Raw genomic sequence first — 15,954 nt, 5'->3', positions numbered from 1 at the left:
TGTGCTGTAAGCCACCCAGAGTGGCTGGGGAAATCCATCCCGATAGGTGGGGTATAAATATTATTACTGTTATTATTATTATTATTATTATTATTATTATTATTATTATTACTATTACTGTTACTATTACTATTAATACTACTACCATTACGACCGAGGAAGAAAATAACATGATAAAATTTAAAACCATTAATTTCACATTTATTCAAAATCCATTTAAAATGGTTTAATTTAATTAATTCAACCAAACTGATGAACTCGATACAGTAATACTAGTGTTCAAAGTCTGATAGTCATTTAGACTTTCCGCGCCCCCCTCTGCTGCCCCCCTTGCCTCTTAGTACCTCCCTAGGTTATCCCACTGTCCCCACCCCCAGGAGATGGTACAACCACTAGCCTAGTCCCTGTTGATCAAATATTCCTGGTGAGGTTTTAGAATATGAGTGGAAAGCAGAGTGTAGTGCAGAAGCTCTTAAAAGTGTCAGGGCCCCTTCAGAGCTACTCGCCAAGGCTTCTATCTCTGGGACCTTGAACCAATAACTCAGCTGCCTATGCTCTCCTTGTCCACCTCCCATTCCTCCAGACCATGCAAAAAGCCACCACTGTATATCCCTTAAAATGTAGATTGAGGAGCAGAACTGATTCTGCAGCATAAGCAGCCATGTGATGATGCGCCTGATTTGCACCTTGCGGTCTTAGTAATTGGATTTCCTCCATTCCGAATGCACCCAGCTCTGGACGTACAATCTTTTCCTTGCTCTCTCAACGCACTGAAATCGGACGATGCAGGCTCCGAACTCCTTGTGCAGGCTAGTCTTGCTTTGAGCCACAGCAGGTCTCTTTCCCCCGGCCCAGGGCGTGGGCGTCCCCACCTGACGCCTGTGGCTTCTTTCCCTCCCAGGTTGCCAAGTTCATTGGCTCTCCGCCAGGTTATGTCGGCCATGAGGAAGGCGGCCAGCTTACCAAGAAGCTGAAGCAGTGCCCAAATGCTGTGGTGCTCTTTGACGAGGTGGACAAGGCCCACCCGGATGTCCTCACCATCATGCTGCAGCTGTTTGATGAGGTAAGACCGTCTTTCTAAAGATGCCGCCCGAGGCCCCTGTGGCAGCGTGAGGTTCCTGTGTGATTTGGCAAGTTACCCTCGCTAGCCAGTCGGGAAAGAGTTATTTGGGCCACACAAAAATGCAAACTTATCAAGTTGAAAGGCACATGTTAACCCAGTGGCGTAGCGTGGGTTGTCAGCACCCGGGGCAAGGCAAGTAATTTGCGCCCCCTAACCCGTGGATTTGCCCTAACCCCCAGATGTTGCGCCCGGTGCGGCCGCCCCCCCCCCTGCACCCCCCACACTACGCCACTGTGTTAACCCAGATAACCCCTCAGCACATTGGACCCCGTTTTGTGCAATAAATGATTGCCTGGTCCTTTGGGCTGCTACAGCAAACAGAGAAAACTGTGCACATGTACATCACCACAAACCCAGAAATGGCACAAAAGGGGCAAAAATGGCCCTAAAAGAGTGCAAAAATGGCACAAAAACAGCATCCAGGAATCCCAGGAGCCCTTGCACCAACTTTTGAGGCCTGTGGAGAGTTGGAGTTGGAGCAAGGAGGTTTGGAGGGAGCGATGGCGGTGTTTGCAGGTGTTTCCAATGGCATTCCGAATAGACGTGGTTTAAATGCACGGTATCTCGGAACATAACCCCCATGTAAATGGAGAGTTGCCTGTATTTTATGTCTTGCATCTTATATTCCTCCTTTTCCTCCAAGGAGCTCATTGTGGCATAAAGTTCTCTCCCCCTCCGCACTTCATTCCCACCACAAGCCTGCTGAGAGGCACTGAGCTTCTTGGGCCAAGTCAGCATCTGAACTCAGGCCTCCCAGGCTCTAGTCCAACGCTCTAGCCGCTACACCACACTGCCTCTAACGTATTTATCCGTATTAACCAGTAAGCGGCAGATTCCATTTTGTAGAATAGCCATGGGGAAGGATGAGAAGCTGATGAGGGGGCTCTGAGCCCTTCCTTTCTCCAGATGGCCAAGGCATTTGCTTCGTCATTATCTGGTGTGCCACCATAGGGACTAGTAGCTTGCACTCTGCTGCTCCTTTTCCGCGGTTGAGCATCTCAGGATACTGGATTTTACGCAGAACACACCCTTCTGCTCCCAGGAGCTTCAGCATCCTTGAGTCCTGAACTTACTTGCATCACTTTACTTGTTTCCCACTTGATTGGGGTGAGGGGCATTGATACATGCGCAGCTACACCTTGGGGTCGTTGGTTTGTGCCTGAGGACGTCTGACTCCTCCAGGCTGACTGGCTGACCTGCAGTGGAGCGCTTGGCATTGCCCTGAGGGGGGCTGAGCGCGTGCAGATTTCACCACCCTCCTGTGTGTGTCCTCACTTCTTGGTGTGTGTTTGTTTTTATTATTAAAACTGGCTGTGTGGTTGTTGGTGGTGGCGGCGGCGGGCTTTTCAGGGTGGGGTGCTTCTCTCTAGGATTAATATCACCGGTATTGCATAGATCATGGTGGCAGCCACTAAATGCGAAATCAATTCCTGAACCGCCTGCCTGACAGAGCAATAACCGAAATGTTAATCCCAAGCACCCGGCACAAATTTGTGTCCTTCAGCTGGGCACGGCTGCGCCTGGCAGCGCTGGGAGGGAGGGGGCAGACGACTTATGCTTTTGTTTTATTTTTCTTCTCTCCCCCTCCCTGCCGTTCCCCAAATCGGTATTTTCGAAAGGTTCTTATTTTTAGAGTCCTTGGAGGGAGACAGAGGAGGGGAGAGCTCAGAGTGGGGGCAGAGGCAATGACTCTCCTGTGCAGCAACCCCCAAGTGCCTCTTGCCCTCCCCTCCGGTTAGCTGTGTATGGTATGAGGAACGGTTATGATCTCATGTCTGATGAGGGAGCAGCTTGAACAATCCCCCTGTACCAATGATATGTCTTTATAGCTCACAGCCGTTCCACTGCCAGCGTATTAAAGTGGCTTTCTCCAGCACAAGTAAGCTGCCTTCCGGGGCTGGGGCGGGTGCACAGGCAGTGCCCAAATGCTTCCATTCCTCTTCCAAGCAACATAGAACTGCAGAGTTGGAGGGGACCCTGAGGGTCATCTAGTCCAGCCCCCTGCAATGCAGGAATTTCAGCTAAAGCATCCATGGCCGATGGCCACCCAACCTCTGCTTTAAAAGCCTCAAGCAAACGAGAGTCCAGCACCTTCTGAAGGAGTCTGTTCCACTTTCTCAAATGGCTCTACCCTCAGAAAGTTTTGCGCTTTAGTCAGAATCTCCTTTCTCGCCCCTTGGATCCGTTGATTCTGGTCCTCCCTTCTGGAGCAACAGAAAACAAGCTTGCACCTTCTTCCATGCGGCAGCCCTTCAGATATTTGAAGATGGTTCTCACGTCATCTCTCAGTCTTTCTTTATGGCAGCATTCCCCAACTTGATCCTTCCCAATGTATTGGACTAGATCTCCTACAAGGGCTGCTTTCTGGGGATCATTCTGCAGCCTCCTTGCAGGGCAGAGAGGGCCTTATGCCTGAATCAGCCCCCAGAAACTTCCCTTTGCATCAATTCCACTCCTTGTTCCTTACGGAGAAGTCTGACTCTGCTGTTCGTTGCTGTTTCTGAAGGGCCGGCTGACAGATGGGAAGGGGAAGACCATTGACTGCAAAGATGCCATCTTCATCATGACCTCCAACGTGGCCAGCGATGAGATCGCCCAGCATGCCTTGCAGCTGAGGCAGGAGACCGTGGAACTCAGCCGGAAGAGAATTGCCGAAAAACTAGGTACCCATTCCCCCTGTGTGCATTCCTCCCCCCACCCTCTAAACTCTGGATGTTCTCTTCCTTCTGCCAAACCCCAAGCTGTGTGACATCCTTTCCGCTGTATCAGACAAAGTTCTGTCTGTTCCATGTCTCATTCAAGTGGCACCAAACATATCCCCAAAACACAACGTGAAGGCAACAGGCTGCGCCCAGCAGCCTGCATTTAGCCACCAGCGTTTAAGTTTGGGGTGTCTGCCACACCTCTTCCTAACCTCATGCCAGTGTGGTGAAGCAGATTAGAATCACCCCACTTTGCTATGGCGGTTGGCCCCGAGATCAACCCATCCATCATGAGATCCCTCACTCCGATCAAATCCCTCACTCCGCCATGAAACTTGCCCCAGGGTGCGTCCTTGGACCAGTCGCTGCCTCTCAGCCTAACCTAGGCTTCCTCAACCTCGGCCCCCCAGATGTTTTTGGCCTACAACTCCCATGATCCCTAGCTAGCAGGACCAGTGGTCAGGGATGATGGGAATTGTAATAATAAATAATAAATTTTTATTCATACCCCGCCCTTCCCGGTTCAGAAAACCTGGCTCAGGGTGGCTAGCAACAAATTTAAAACACTTAATTGATGCTACAAAAAACAGCATAAAATACGGTATAAAACATGAATAACAATAAAATCAAAAATCGATTTAGGGGGGAAATCCATCCAATAAACATTAGATGATCACCAGGGCTAGCAGGCTAAATTAGTCCTAGTTGGGCCAGCGAGGAGACCAGGGGAGAATTAGCTGTGGGATCCCAGAGTGGGTAATCTTCATAAAAAGGGGAGGGGGAGGGAAGGAAGGGGAATAAAAGATCAGGCTAAGTTCAGATTGAAAGCCAGGCGGAATAGCTCTGTCTTACAGGTCCTGCGGAAGGAAGTTAAATCCTGCAGGGCCCTGGTCTCATGGGACAGAGCATTCCACCAGGTCGGAGCCATCACTGAGAAGGCCTTGGCCCTGGTGGAGGATAGTCTGACTTCCTTAGGGCCCGGGACCTCTAAACTATGGACCTTAAGGTCCTCTCCGGGCCAGACCAGGAGTCTCAAAACATCTGGAGGGCCGAGGTTGATGAAGCCTGGCCTAACCTACCTCACAGGGCTGTTGTGGGGATTCAGTGAGGGGGGCGGGGGGAACAATGTATGCCACCTTGAGCTCCTTGGAGAAAAAAGGTGGGATATACAGTGGTACCTCGGGTTACATACGCTTCAGGTTACAGACGCTTCAGATTACAGACTCCGCTAACCCAGAAATAGTACCTCGGGTAAGGAACTTTGCTTCAGGATGAAAACAGAAATCGTGTTCCCGCGGCGTGGCAGCAGCAGGAGGCCCCATTAGCTAACGTGGTGCTTCAGGTTAAGAACAGTTTCAGGTTAAGAACGGACCTCTGGAACGAATTAAGTACGTAACCAGAGGTACCACTGTAAAGGCAATCAATAATTTGTGCAAACAGTGTCTCGGGACACTGGGCAAGCAGAATGAGCCAAGCTGCGGTGCTGGCTTCCAAAGCCAACAAGCAGGAGCAAAGGAACCCCCTGCTCTGGAAAGTGTGCTGTCTTTGTGGGTCTCCCTGCACCCTGAGCCAAGCTTGTGCCTTTTCCTTTCAGATGACGTCCAGATCACAGACAAGATAACTATCTCTAAGCAGTTCAAGGAGAATGTCATTCGCCCCATCTTGAAGGTACAGATGGTGCTGTTTATCGCTAGCCTTTCCTTTCAGCCGTCTTGGGTTTCCAAAAGTGGAGCGCCCCAAAGCCTCGGGGGTTTGTTTTCAGGCCTCCTCTTCAGTTTCAGGTGCTCAAGTGGATGAGAGCAGAACTCCGACCTGGAGGGCTCCTCAATTGTTTCCCGCAAGCAAGCCTCTGAGCCGAAAGCACTTGCACATTAATGCCCCATGTCAAGAGGAGAAGTTGGTTTGGCTGGCATTCCTCACTGCCACCTTCAGTCCCAGATGCCACACACTGACTGGGATGGCGAGGCAGATGGTATGGGGGAGCCTTTAGGACTCCACCCCAGACCACCGTTGAATTCCAAGAAGACAATTTGATATTTATGTGTCGCTATTGCTCAGGTGTGAGAAGTGCAGAGGATCATTATATAGCATATACATGTAGTGTACACTTAGAACCATAGCTCAAGAATCCCTGACAGATGGCGATCCAACCACTGTTGAAAAAACCTCCAAGGAAAGACAGTCCCATCACCTCCCGAGAAAGTCCACTCCACTGTCAAACAGCTCTTCCTGTCTCTTACTTCGTAGATCGTACAAGATTTTTTACAAAATCCTCGTAGTTTTCCCTAGACAATATTTACCAGCACAGTGGTACCTTGGTTTAAGAACAGCTTAGTTTATGAACAACTTGGATTAAGAATGCTGCAGACCCGGAAGTAGGTGTTTTGGTTTGTGAACTTTGCCTCCCCCGCTGCTATGGGAAAGCACACCTTGGTTTAAGAATGCTTTGGTTTAAGAACGGACTTCCAAAACAGATTAAGTTCATAAAGCAAGGTACCACTGTATAAAGGTAAAGGGACCCCTGACCATTAGGTCCAGTCGTGGCCAACTCTGGGGTTGCGGCACTCATCTTGCTTTCCTGCCCGAGGGAGCCGGCGTACAGCTTCCAGGTCATGTGGCAAGCATGACTAAGCCGCTTCTGGCGAACCAAAGCAGTGCACGGAAATGCTGTTTACCTTCCTGCCGGAGCAGTACCTATTTATCTACTTGCCCTTTGAAGTGCTTTCGAACTGCTAGGTTGACAGGAGCAGGGACCGAGCAACGGGAGCTCATCCCTCACACGGGGATTCGAACCGCTGACCTTCTGATCGGCAAGCCCTAGGCTCTGTGGTTTAACCCACAGCACCACCCGTGTTCCTTACGACTGTATAGCAGCACACATTTATTATGTAGCATTGGGAACATTCCAGTGGGTCACTAGGCATAATTTTTTAAAATACGGGGATCTGTATATCGTAATATAACAAACATCCATCCGAAAAGAAGTCCGCACTAGCTTCTGGGGAATTCTCATATTTTTTAGAAACATCAGAAGCAACTTGGTGTATGAACATACTGAACAGGAAAATTGAGAGCCTGCAATCCTATATGTTTACCTGGGAGTAAATTACGGTGCTGGAGCAAAGCAGGAGTCTCCCTGGTTCACACTTAGATGGGGGTAGAGTCCTCCTAAAAAACTTAATGAAGGGGAGCCCACCAGATGTAATTGGGGGGAGTGGAGAGGTTCTGCTCATTCGTCCTTCTGTTCATTTTGATTTGCTTTCACTTCTGGTCTGGTTTTGTCCTCCACGGACAGCAATTTCAACATGTTACAGGTTTCCTCCAGACTGCTCATCGGCTTTGCCTTCCCAGCAAACCTCTCTGCTCTGCCCCTTTTCCTCTTGCAGGCTCACTTCCGGAGAGACGAGTTCCTAGGAAGGATCAACGAAATTGTCTACTTCCTCCCCTTTTGCCACTCGGAGCTCATCCAGCTTGTCAACAAGGAACTGAGCTTCTGGGCTAAGAGGGTAAGGATCTCTCCCTCTCGCCCCCACATCTCCTCCCTCCCCATGCATTGTGCCTTTCGCACAAACACACACACACACCAGCACTTCATTTAAAGAGAGAAAGAAATCCTTGCTGTTAATTCCTTGAAAATGTGAAGATAGGTTCATATATGCGAACACAAATATGTAACTGCAGACACATAATTGAAAAATCACAAATTAAATCCAGGTGCGTGTTATCCAGTTCTACAGTTTAATGACAGTTAGACCTAACAGCATTTCCCATACCAAATTTTGCACAAAATTTGTTACAATCCTGAGCTTCCATTTTAAAATAGAAAGCAAAGCAAGTTCCTGGTCCTTATTATTATTATTATTATTATTATTATTATTATTATTATTATTATTAAGCTGTGTTTGAAGAATTAAAATCAGACGCCTGTCTGTAAAAAGCACCAGCAATCAAGAGAGTGGAAATTCTGTGCCCTTCCCAATAACCTTCCCCTCTCTTGTGGCGTGTAGATTCCTAATCATGTCGCTCATAGAATCCTAGAATTGTAGAGTTGGAAGAGACCTCCAGGGTCATCTAGTCCAACCCCCTGCAATGCACTCTTGCCCTTCTTGGGTGGCACTATAGTTCAGTGGTAGAATATTAGCTTTGCGTGCAGAGAGTTACCAGCTTCCTCAAGCAAGACTTGGACACTCATTCCCGAAACCACTTCCTGTCTGCTTAGGCCAGGCATAGGCAAACTCAGCCCTCCAGATGTTTTGGGACTACAGCTCCCATCATCCCTAGCTAACAGGACAAGTGGACAGGGGTGATGGGAGTTGTCGTCCTGAAATATCTTGCCTGGCTATGGCAGTGCTGCACTAGATGGACCAGTCACCTGACTCAGTATGAAACAGCAGCATGCATCCCATAGTAGTGTTTAAAAACATAGTTTGCCTGCAGAGGGTCCCAGATTCATTCCCTGGTGCCTTCAGGGAAGGATCGTCCTCTGGAGCCCTGAAGAGCTGCTGCCAGCCAGTGAAGGTTATACTGAGCTGGATGAGCCCAGGTGATGGTCTGGCTCGTCATTAAGCAGCAACAGACAGGCATGTGAAATCACTTTTAATGAAAAACAAAAGTCAGAATAAGCATTTAGATTAAGAAATGTTATACAACACGAACAAATCTTCCGCACATGTTTTTGTTTTTTGTAATGTGCTCTGAGTGCAGAATTTGGGTTGCACTTCCTTGGGGTGGAAACTTCATTTTTTTAAAATAAATGAATAAAAATGTGGCCTTGTGCAGTTGCCACGACTCTTGTAAAATCTGTGCAGAGAGAAAACTTCACACACACACAAGTTACCTTTTTTATTCAGATGAATATTTGATGCCAAGCCATTTCAAATGTGTGCGGTTAGAGAAAGTTTAAGGTAATATGGCCTTAATTTACACAATATAGCACTTAACAGGATGAGGGTAGGTTGTAATAGAACCGATTCCCTTCTTAACTCTTGTCAGCTCTGATGAAGCTGTTTTCCAGGGGAAGGAAATTGCAGTACTTTAAAAAAGAAGCAAAACTCCACACCCGCAAATCCTCTCCAACCATATAGATTTTCTGTGCGGTGGTATTACAAAGATGTCCTCATTTCACCAAGATCACGGTGGAGGACAGTGTTCAGGCGAGGGGGGTTTCCATAGATAGGAGACTCCCGCCCAGAAAGCTCTCTGCTCAGCCCAGTGCAAACCAGCCTCTGCTTCAGAGAGCGAAAGCGTGGCCATCGGATCCCAGTAACTTGCTGCTTCTTTCTCCCCCTGCAGGCCAAGGCAAGGCACAACATCACCTTAGTGTGGGACAGGGAGGTGATGGACGTGCTAGTGGACGGCTACAACCTGCACTACGGAGCCCGCTCCATTAAGCACGAGGTGAGCAGGGCAGGGCAGGGGGAGCTCTTGCTCTTCTTCCAGCGTTGACAGAAGGGACCTGGTGGCAAGCCTTGCTTTCTCCCTCAACTAAGATGCTCCACCAACGCTGCTGCAACGTTGGCTCATGGGGAGCTGCTCCACCCCAGCATCATTCCGGTTGTCCTAATGATCCCAAAGCATGGAATTTGCCCTTTTCACAGCTGAACCTCTTCATTGAGCTATATCCGCTACGACCCCAAGGTCTCATTCCCCATGAGCATATACGAAATTAAGATTTTGTGGCCCCTTCCAGCTCCGCAGCATGATTCACTGATGTGCAATCTCTTGAATGTGCAGTCTGCCAGTCTCAAGGTGGCTTCTGCTTACGGCAGCCCACGTAGGCTGGATTTCTGTGGTTTTTTATTGTTTTAAGTCATTTTTATTTGGTTTTACAAATACAAAGTTATAAACAAATAGAAAACAAGAAACATATCCATGTTGAGAGATTCCTTCACGTCTCCAGGCTTCCTCCCACCACTCCATGAAATTCCCTTTTAAACATTTATTCCTGAATATTCTTCCATACTCCGATTTTTATATCAAACCATATTATCCATGATAATAGTCACACTACAAGTGAGATCCAAAATCCTGCTAACGTTTCCATCTGCTTACAGTGGTCTCCTAAATAACTTATAAATTTTCCCATTCTTTTATAAAGTTATTCTCTTGATTTCCAAGTTTTCCAGTCAGTTTTGCCATCTCTGCACAGTCCGTCAGCTTGGCTTGCCACTCCTCTCTGGTAGGGACTTTGTCTTCTTTCTATTTAATTTTCTATCCTGCCTTTTATTAAAAGAACTCAAGGCAGCATACACAGTTCTCTTCCCTCACAACAACCCTGTGAGGGAGGCTAGGCTGGAAGATAGGAAGTAGGCCAGCACCCCTCAGGGAGCTTCACGGCTGCATGTGGGATTTGAACCTGGGTCCGTGTTCTTGATCCAGAACTCCTCTTGCTACTACGTGGCTCATCTCTGTCCCTGCTCCCCAGGTTGAGCGTCGAGTCGTGAACCAGCTCGCCGCCGCCTATGAGCAGGACCTCCTGCCCCGTGGTTGCACCTTGCGGATCACGGTGGACGACTCAGACAAGCGGCTCCTGAAAGCCAAGGGCAGCTCGTCCCCTGCAGAGGGCCAGAGGAAGGGCCCCACGCTGCGGCTGGAGATAGTTGAGAAGGACAGCAAAAGCCGGAAGCTGGACATTCAGGCCCCGTTGGCTCCCGACGAGATGTCCTATACTTTATAGGCCCGTGGGCTGCCCCCTGCGGAGCTTCAGGTTGTGTGGTCAGTAATAAAACAATCATGAGATGTAGACGGAGGAGTAAGGAAGGTGGTTTGGGGAACCCGGGTTTCTCTGGAGATCAGAGCTTAGCTGGGAGAGAGAGAAAGAGAGATCCGTATAGCTCAAATCACTGCTACAGCCTTGTTGAGACAGGGCTACCCTGTGCAAAATCGATGGGCGGGGTGAGCCTGCTGCCCCGCAGAGCTGTTTGCGAGGGGGAGAGGTTTGTGCTTTGGGTGGGGCAGGAATTCTCAGGGGAAATAAGCACGAACTTCCTTGTTCCGAGCGAGCTGCTGTGCCTGCCTCCCTCCAGCCCCAAAAGTGATGCTGCAGAATGTGTTGGGTGCCGATTCAGGTCTCAAAAAGTGACTTTTTCAGACGCTCACCAAGGTTATGCCTCTGCGAAAGTGCTGGGTGTGGCCTTTTCCAGCCACCTGGGCACCAACCAGATCTCTTAAGTTATTGCAATAAATGTAAATGGATACCAAATGAGCTCCTCTCTTTGTCTGTTCATCTCGGGCATTTAGGTGGCGGCAGTGGGGGAACCTCCTGCACATGCTCGGCTGAAATGCATGGGAGCTGTGCAAGTGGACAGTTTGTAGACTCCTAGAATTGTAGAGTGGAAAGGCCTCCTAGGGGTCATCTAGTCCAACCCCCTGCAGTGCAGGAATCACATCTAAAGACTCACTGACACACGGCCATCCAACCTTTGCTTAAAAACTACAAAAAAAGGAGAGTCCATCACTTTCCAAGGGAGTCTGTTCTGTTACAATATGAGCTCATCGCAGCTGTAGACAGCCAGCTTGTTGACATCATGTGATATGGCTAGCTGTGGGAAAGAATCTTCCCGGAAGTTCACAGGCTGGAAAAGTCTTTGTGAAGCGTGTAATATGAGACCTTCCTCTTGCGTATGTACAGGAAGTCTCTCTCTCTTGTTTGCTGAAGTTTGATCGGACATGTTTTCTGTAGTGCTGCAAAGTCAGAAATAAAGGATGTAAATAGACGTTTCTGACTATCTCCTTTCCCTGCCAGGGAAGCAGGAGGGAGGGGGTGTGCATCTCCCATGCTGGGAGATGTCGCCTATTGAGACCTAGCCTGGGTCCTGCGGGGATTGCAGCCAGGGAGGTCACCGGAGACCAAGCCGGGAGCTTGGGAGAGTTGCCAGCTTCTCCCGAGAAAGGCTTGTTTTCCAACATGTTCCACCATCGAGCCACTTGTACTGATAGAAAGTTCTTCCTGATGTTTAGTTGGAATCTCCTTTCTTGAATCCATTGGTTCGAGTCCTGCCTCCAGTGCGGGAGAAAACAAGCTCCATCCTCCATGTTGTCAGTCCTTCAGAGATTCAAAGATGGCTGTCATATCACCTCCCAGTCTTCTCTCCTGCAGGCTAAACATCTCCAGCTCCCTCAGCCATTCCTCATAAGGCTTGGTTTCCAGACCCTCGGCCATCTCAGTCACCCTCCTCTTGCAACATCCTTCTTAAACTGTGGTGCCCAGAACCGGACACAGTTCTCCAGCTGGGGGGGGGGGTGTGACCAACACAAAGTTCCGCTGCGTTGCCGTTTGTGCAGAAGAACATCCTGCTGAATTATGCCTTTTGCCTTTTCTCCCTTAAGGGTCTGCCTGCATCACTATTCCTTGTTACGGTGGTGGGGCAGCTCTGTTCTCAGCCTGCCTAGGGGCCGGTGGCTCCCATGGCGAGGAAGCTGGAGCTCACCAAACTCAAGAAACATGCCCAAAACATCACAATGGGGCGCAGCTCTCCAAAGCCGCATGACTGAGGGCGTCTTTTTTGGCCTTCCCAAACATGTTCTTCCTCCTCCTTCTCCTCCTCCTCGTGGGATTGTTTGCTGCTCTGAAATTGGTTTAGTTTCCTAAAACAGTTGGGAATATTGTGCACCCTGCCATGGTTTAAAGCAGGGAGGAGCAAAGTTGGAGAGGAAGAGGGAGCCAGTGGCCAGGAATTAGTTATGACCCCTGGGGTCCCTTCCAGTGCTACAGCTTTTTGATTCAAACTGCAGAGCGTTTGGTGGCATAGTTCCTCTTTACCGAAACAAGAACATAAGACGAGCCTGGCTACTGGATCAGGCCCAGCTTCTAGATCTCACAGCAGCCAAACAGATGCCGCCTTGAGAGAAACCCACAAACAGGACCTGAGCGCAACAGCAGCGCTCTCCTTGCCTGTGGACCCCACCCTAAGTGGTATTCAGAGGCATTGCCTCCCCCAGCAGTGGAGGCAGAACATAGCCATCCTGGCTGGTAGCCATTGAGAGCCCTCTGGTCCAGGAGTTTGTCTAATCCTCTTGTAAAGCCATCCATGTTGGTGGGCCTCACTGCATTTTGTGGGAGCAATCTCCATAACTTAACTATGCACTGTGTGAAGAACTACTTGTTTTTGTCCGTCTTGCCTCTTCCAACGTTCAAGCATTGTTGTCCTCCCTGGGCTCTAATATTAAGAGAGAAGGAGAAAAACGCCTCTCCACGCCATATACAATCTTGCAGACCTCAGTCGTTTCCCTGTTAGCCTTAAGTGCCTTTTCCCCTCATAGGAAAAGCCTTTCCTCGTGGGGAGTTCACTCCACCCTCTGATGATTTCTGTTGCCCTTCTCTGAACCTTTTCCAACTCTGCACTATCCTTTCAGAGGTGTGGCAACCACAACTTCACACTGTATCCCAAGTACGACCTCCCCATAGATTTGTACAATGGCGATACTGTGCCGCAGACGACACTCCCTGGGGGTGGGCCCAGGGCCCAGCTGTGGACCGTGCCAGCTTTTGCACAAGAAGCTGGCGATGCAAAGATGCCACGGGTGTAGATTGATCGATTGATCGCCAGTGAGCATATATATAACTCTGATAAGCATGCAGAGCTTCAGCCCCATTGATTGAGTTTGCCTCGAGGTTTGGCTGCTAATCTAATTACAGCCGGAGGATTGAGAACAGGAACCAGGGTAGGAATACCTTTATTATGATGATGATGATTATTATTTATCAGTTTTAGCACTCCAAAAGTGTTCTGCATTTCTTATTTATTTCGTGGAGCAACCGTAGCTCGCAGGGCTGAGAATCAGCCTCATTAAGCTGAGCGGAAGGATAACAGATTTGTCAGCCTTGTCAGCGATTTCATTCGCAGCAGGGGAAAAGTGGGGAGATGAGAGTTTGCTTTTTGGACCTTGCTTTGCAGAGAGTGTGGCTCTCAGGGCTGGGGTGGGGTGGTCTTTCACCCAGACTTCCTGGTGTGGCTCTCCCACAGCGTTTGGGTCCCTGGAACGGGTTCTCCAAGGAACCTTTTGAGTACATTGGCTTGCAAAAGTTCTCTCAAAACATACCTCTGCACTCAGAGCAACGAGGAGAAGTCAACCTCTGCCCCATTTCCACGCTTCTCCGCATTGCAGGGGGTTAGACGTTGTGGGGGGCAGTGGGTTGCCTTCCCACAGCAGTGGGCAACTTGGCTCCCTGTTGTGTGGATCACCCTGAGCTCTTTGCAAGCCACATTGGCACCATGCCTGTTCTCTGCATAGGGCATCCACTCACCTGAGCCACGTTGGACAAACAAGACATAAAGACATAAGCAGAGCTTGCTGGATCAGGCCAATGGCCCATCTAGTCCAGCATCTTGTTCTCACAGTGGCAGAACAGTTGCAAGGATAGGTTCTGCAGAACACTACCCAGATACTTCCTTTTTGTGGCCAACAGAGGCTAGAGCAAAGAGGCCAAATTTGCTAGGCATGTTCAAAGTATTCAGCTTGCAGAATCAGCCTTTTCTTGGTGCAGAATTTGGAAGCCTGCTCTGGATGCTTCCAAATTCTGCACCAAGAAAAGGCTGATTCTGCAAGCTGAATACTTTGAACATGCCTCTCAACCTCGGCCCTCCAGATGTTTTGAGACTACAATTCCCATCATCCCTGACCACTGGTCCTGCTAGCTAGGGATCATGGGAGTTGTAGGCCAAAAACATCTGGAGGGCCAATATTGAGGAGCCAGATCCAGAGCCTCGTGCTTCTGATCACAGCTCTCCCTCCTTAAGGTTTAAAAGCAACAGACTTCATGCCTTCAGCCTCTCCTCTCCTCACCCTAGTCCTTCCATTCCCTGCACCTTGGACTTGTAAACCCACCCGGAAGCACTTTGGTTTTTGAACTGCACCTTAACACTGCTTTGATTAATAAAATTACATTTCGTAAGAAAGCCACAAATGCACTCATTCTTGGTGCTTCAGTTCCTGGGTCCCATCTCTTATTGGAGCACGATTCTGCATCCCTTTATAAAATTTATACACTTGATTTTGAAAACCCTCTAAGCGGTTTATGAAAAAGGTGAAGCAATAAACGTTATCAATAAGAAGAATCGGCAACAATAATTTTAAGACTTTTGAAAAGTTAAAGAACAATATAGAAACAGATTAAAATGTGCATCAACTTTCAAAACATCTGGGTAGGCTTGTCTAAATAATGTTTTTGGCAGAATGTTCTTGGTTTGAACCTCGTGGAGCAGGTGGGAAATGGACAAAAGGCAGAAGATTCCTCTCTGGTGCTCCAAAGCAACAAGGACCTCTGTGGCCTCATCCGGCTGTCTGCTGTGATGAGGAGGCTCAAGCGTTCAAAGCTTTGAGCCTTGCATTCCCTCCTGTCTTGCAATTCTCACCTTAGAGGAGACAGAGCAGCCTCCTTTCCAACCCTGCGGTTCCCAAACATTTGGGGGGCATCCCCTACCCTCTCGGTTCCATAAACTTCTCCCCAGCACCCCCCACCCTATTCAAAACAGCAGGTTGCCTGACCCACTAAGGAAGATAATGACCCAACAAAATTCAAAATGGGAACAATTAAATTGCAGATGTACTCAAAATCCAACTGAAATTATTTTAATTAACTCGACAAAAGGGATGAACTTCATCCAGCTTTCCAAGGCCTGATAATCGTGTGCACCGCCTGTTCCCCTCTGACCCCCACCCCACCCCGCCAGGTGGAGGACAGAATCTGGGCAGAGTTGTGGGTCAGCAGCAGGGAGAGTGAAGCGGAGAGACAGCCCAGGTTCTTAATGTCTTCTCAACAGGTGCTGCTAGGGGTTTGCTGTCTTGGGCTCTTACACTTTTGGAATGTAGTTTTTGAATCGCATTGTATTGCTTTGTATGGATTATATTCTGTCGAAGTTTCTCAGTTTCATTAAATAAGTTTTTATAAACTGCTTAGAGACTGTCTTAGTATTAAGGAGAATAATAATAATAATAAAATATATTTAAATAACTGAATTGTGGGAAATGGGTCTATCCAAAATGCCTAGCCTCCTACATCACAGCTGCCCCAGAATGGGTTGTGGATCACTCGCCTGCCATCCAGGGAGGAGGATGCATGAATGAATGAATGAGAGGAGATTGATTGATTGATCAATTGATTGTGTTTATATTCCTTCTTTTTTCCTC

At 48.6% G+C, this 15,954-nt stretch overlaps 1 protein-coding gene and 1 long non-coding RNA gene across 3 annotated transcripts in view; one reads left to right on the top strand and one right to left on the bottom strand.

The window, feature by feature from the left end:
* Positions 1-11,026, top strand: part of CLPB (ClpB family mitochondrial disaggregase) — a 72,262-nt gene extending 61,236 nt beyond the window's left edge. For both annotated transcript variants that reach the window (XM_083609798.1, XM_083609797.1), the window contains exons 11-16: positions 902-1,063; positions 3,630-3,786; positions 5,420-5,493; positions 7,212-7,331; positions 9,118-9,222; positions 10,250-11,026. In XM_083609798.1, the coding sequence (XP_083465924.1) occupies positions 902-1,063; positions 3,630-3,786; positions 5,420-5,493; positions 7,212-7,331; positions 9,118-9,222; positions 10,250-10,501 (870 nt within the window). In that variant the 3' untranslated portion in view covers positions 10,502-11,026. The remainder of the gene's footprint in view (positions 1-901; positions 1,064-3,629; positions 3,787-5,419; positions 5,494-7,211; positions 7,332-9,117; positions 9,223-10,249) is intronic.
* Positions 11,027-11,163: 137 nt separating this feature from the next.
* Positions 11,164-15,513, bottom strand: LOC310760967. Its single transcript, XR_014547133.1, has 3 exons — positions 14,401-15,513; positions 11,732-14,344; positions 11,164-11,295 (listed from the first exon to the last, which is right to left on the bottom strand). It is a non-coding gene; the product is annotated as an uncharacterized lncRNA (long non-coding RNA).
* Positions 15,514-15,954: the final 441 nt, after the last annotated feature.

This window comes from Podarcis filfolensis (genome assembly GCF_964270895.1).
Source record: "Podarcis filfolensis genome assembly, chromosome: 4".
Taxonomy (NCBI): domain Eukaryota; kingdom Metazoa; phylum Chordata; class Lepidosauria; order Squamata; family Lacertidae; genus Podarcis; species Podarcis filfolensis.
The sequence above is the reverse complement of the archived record's forward strand: the minus strand, read 5'-3'. Positions and strand labels throughout refer to the sequence as shown.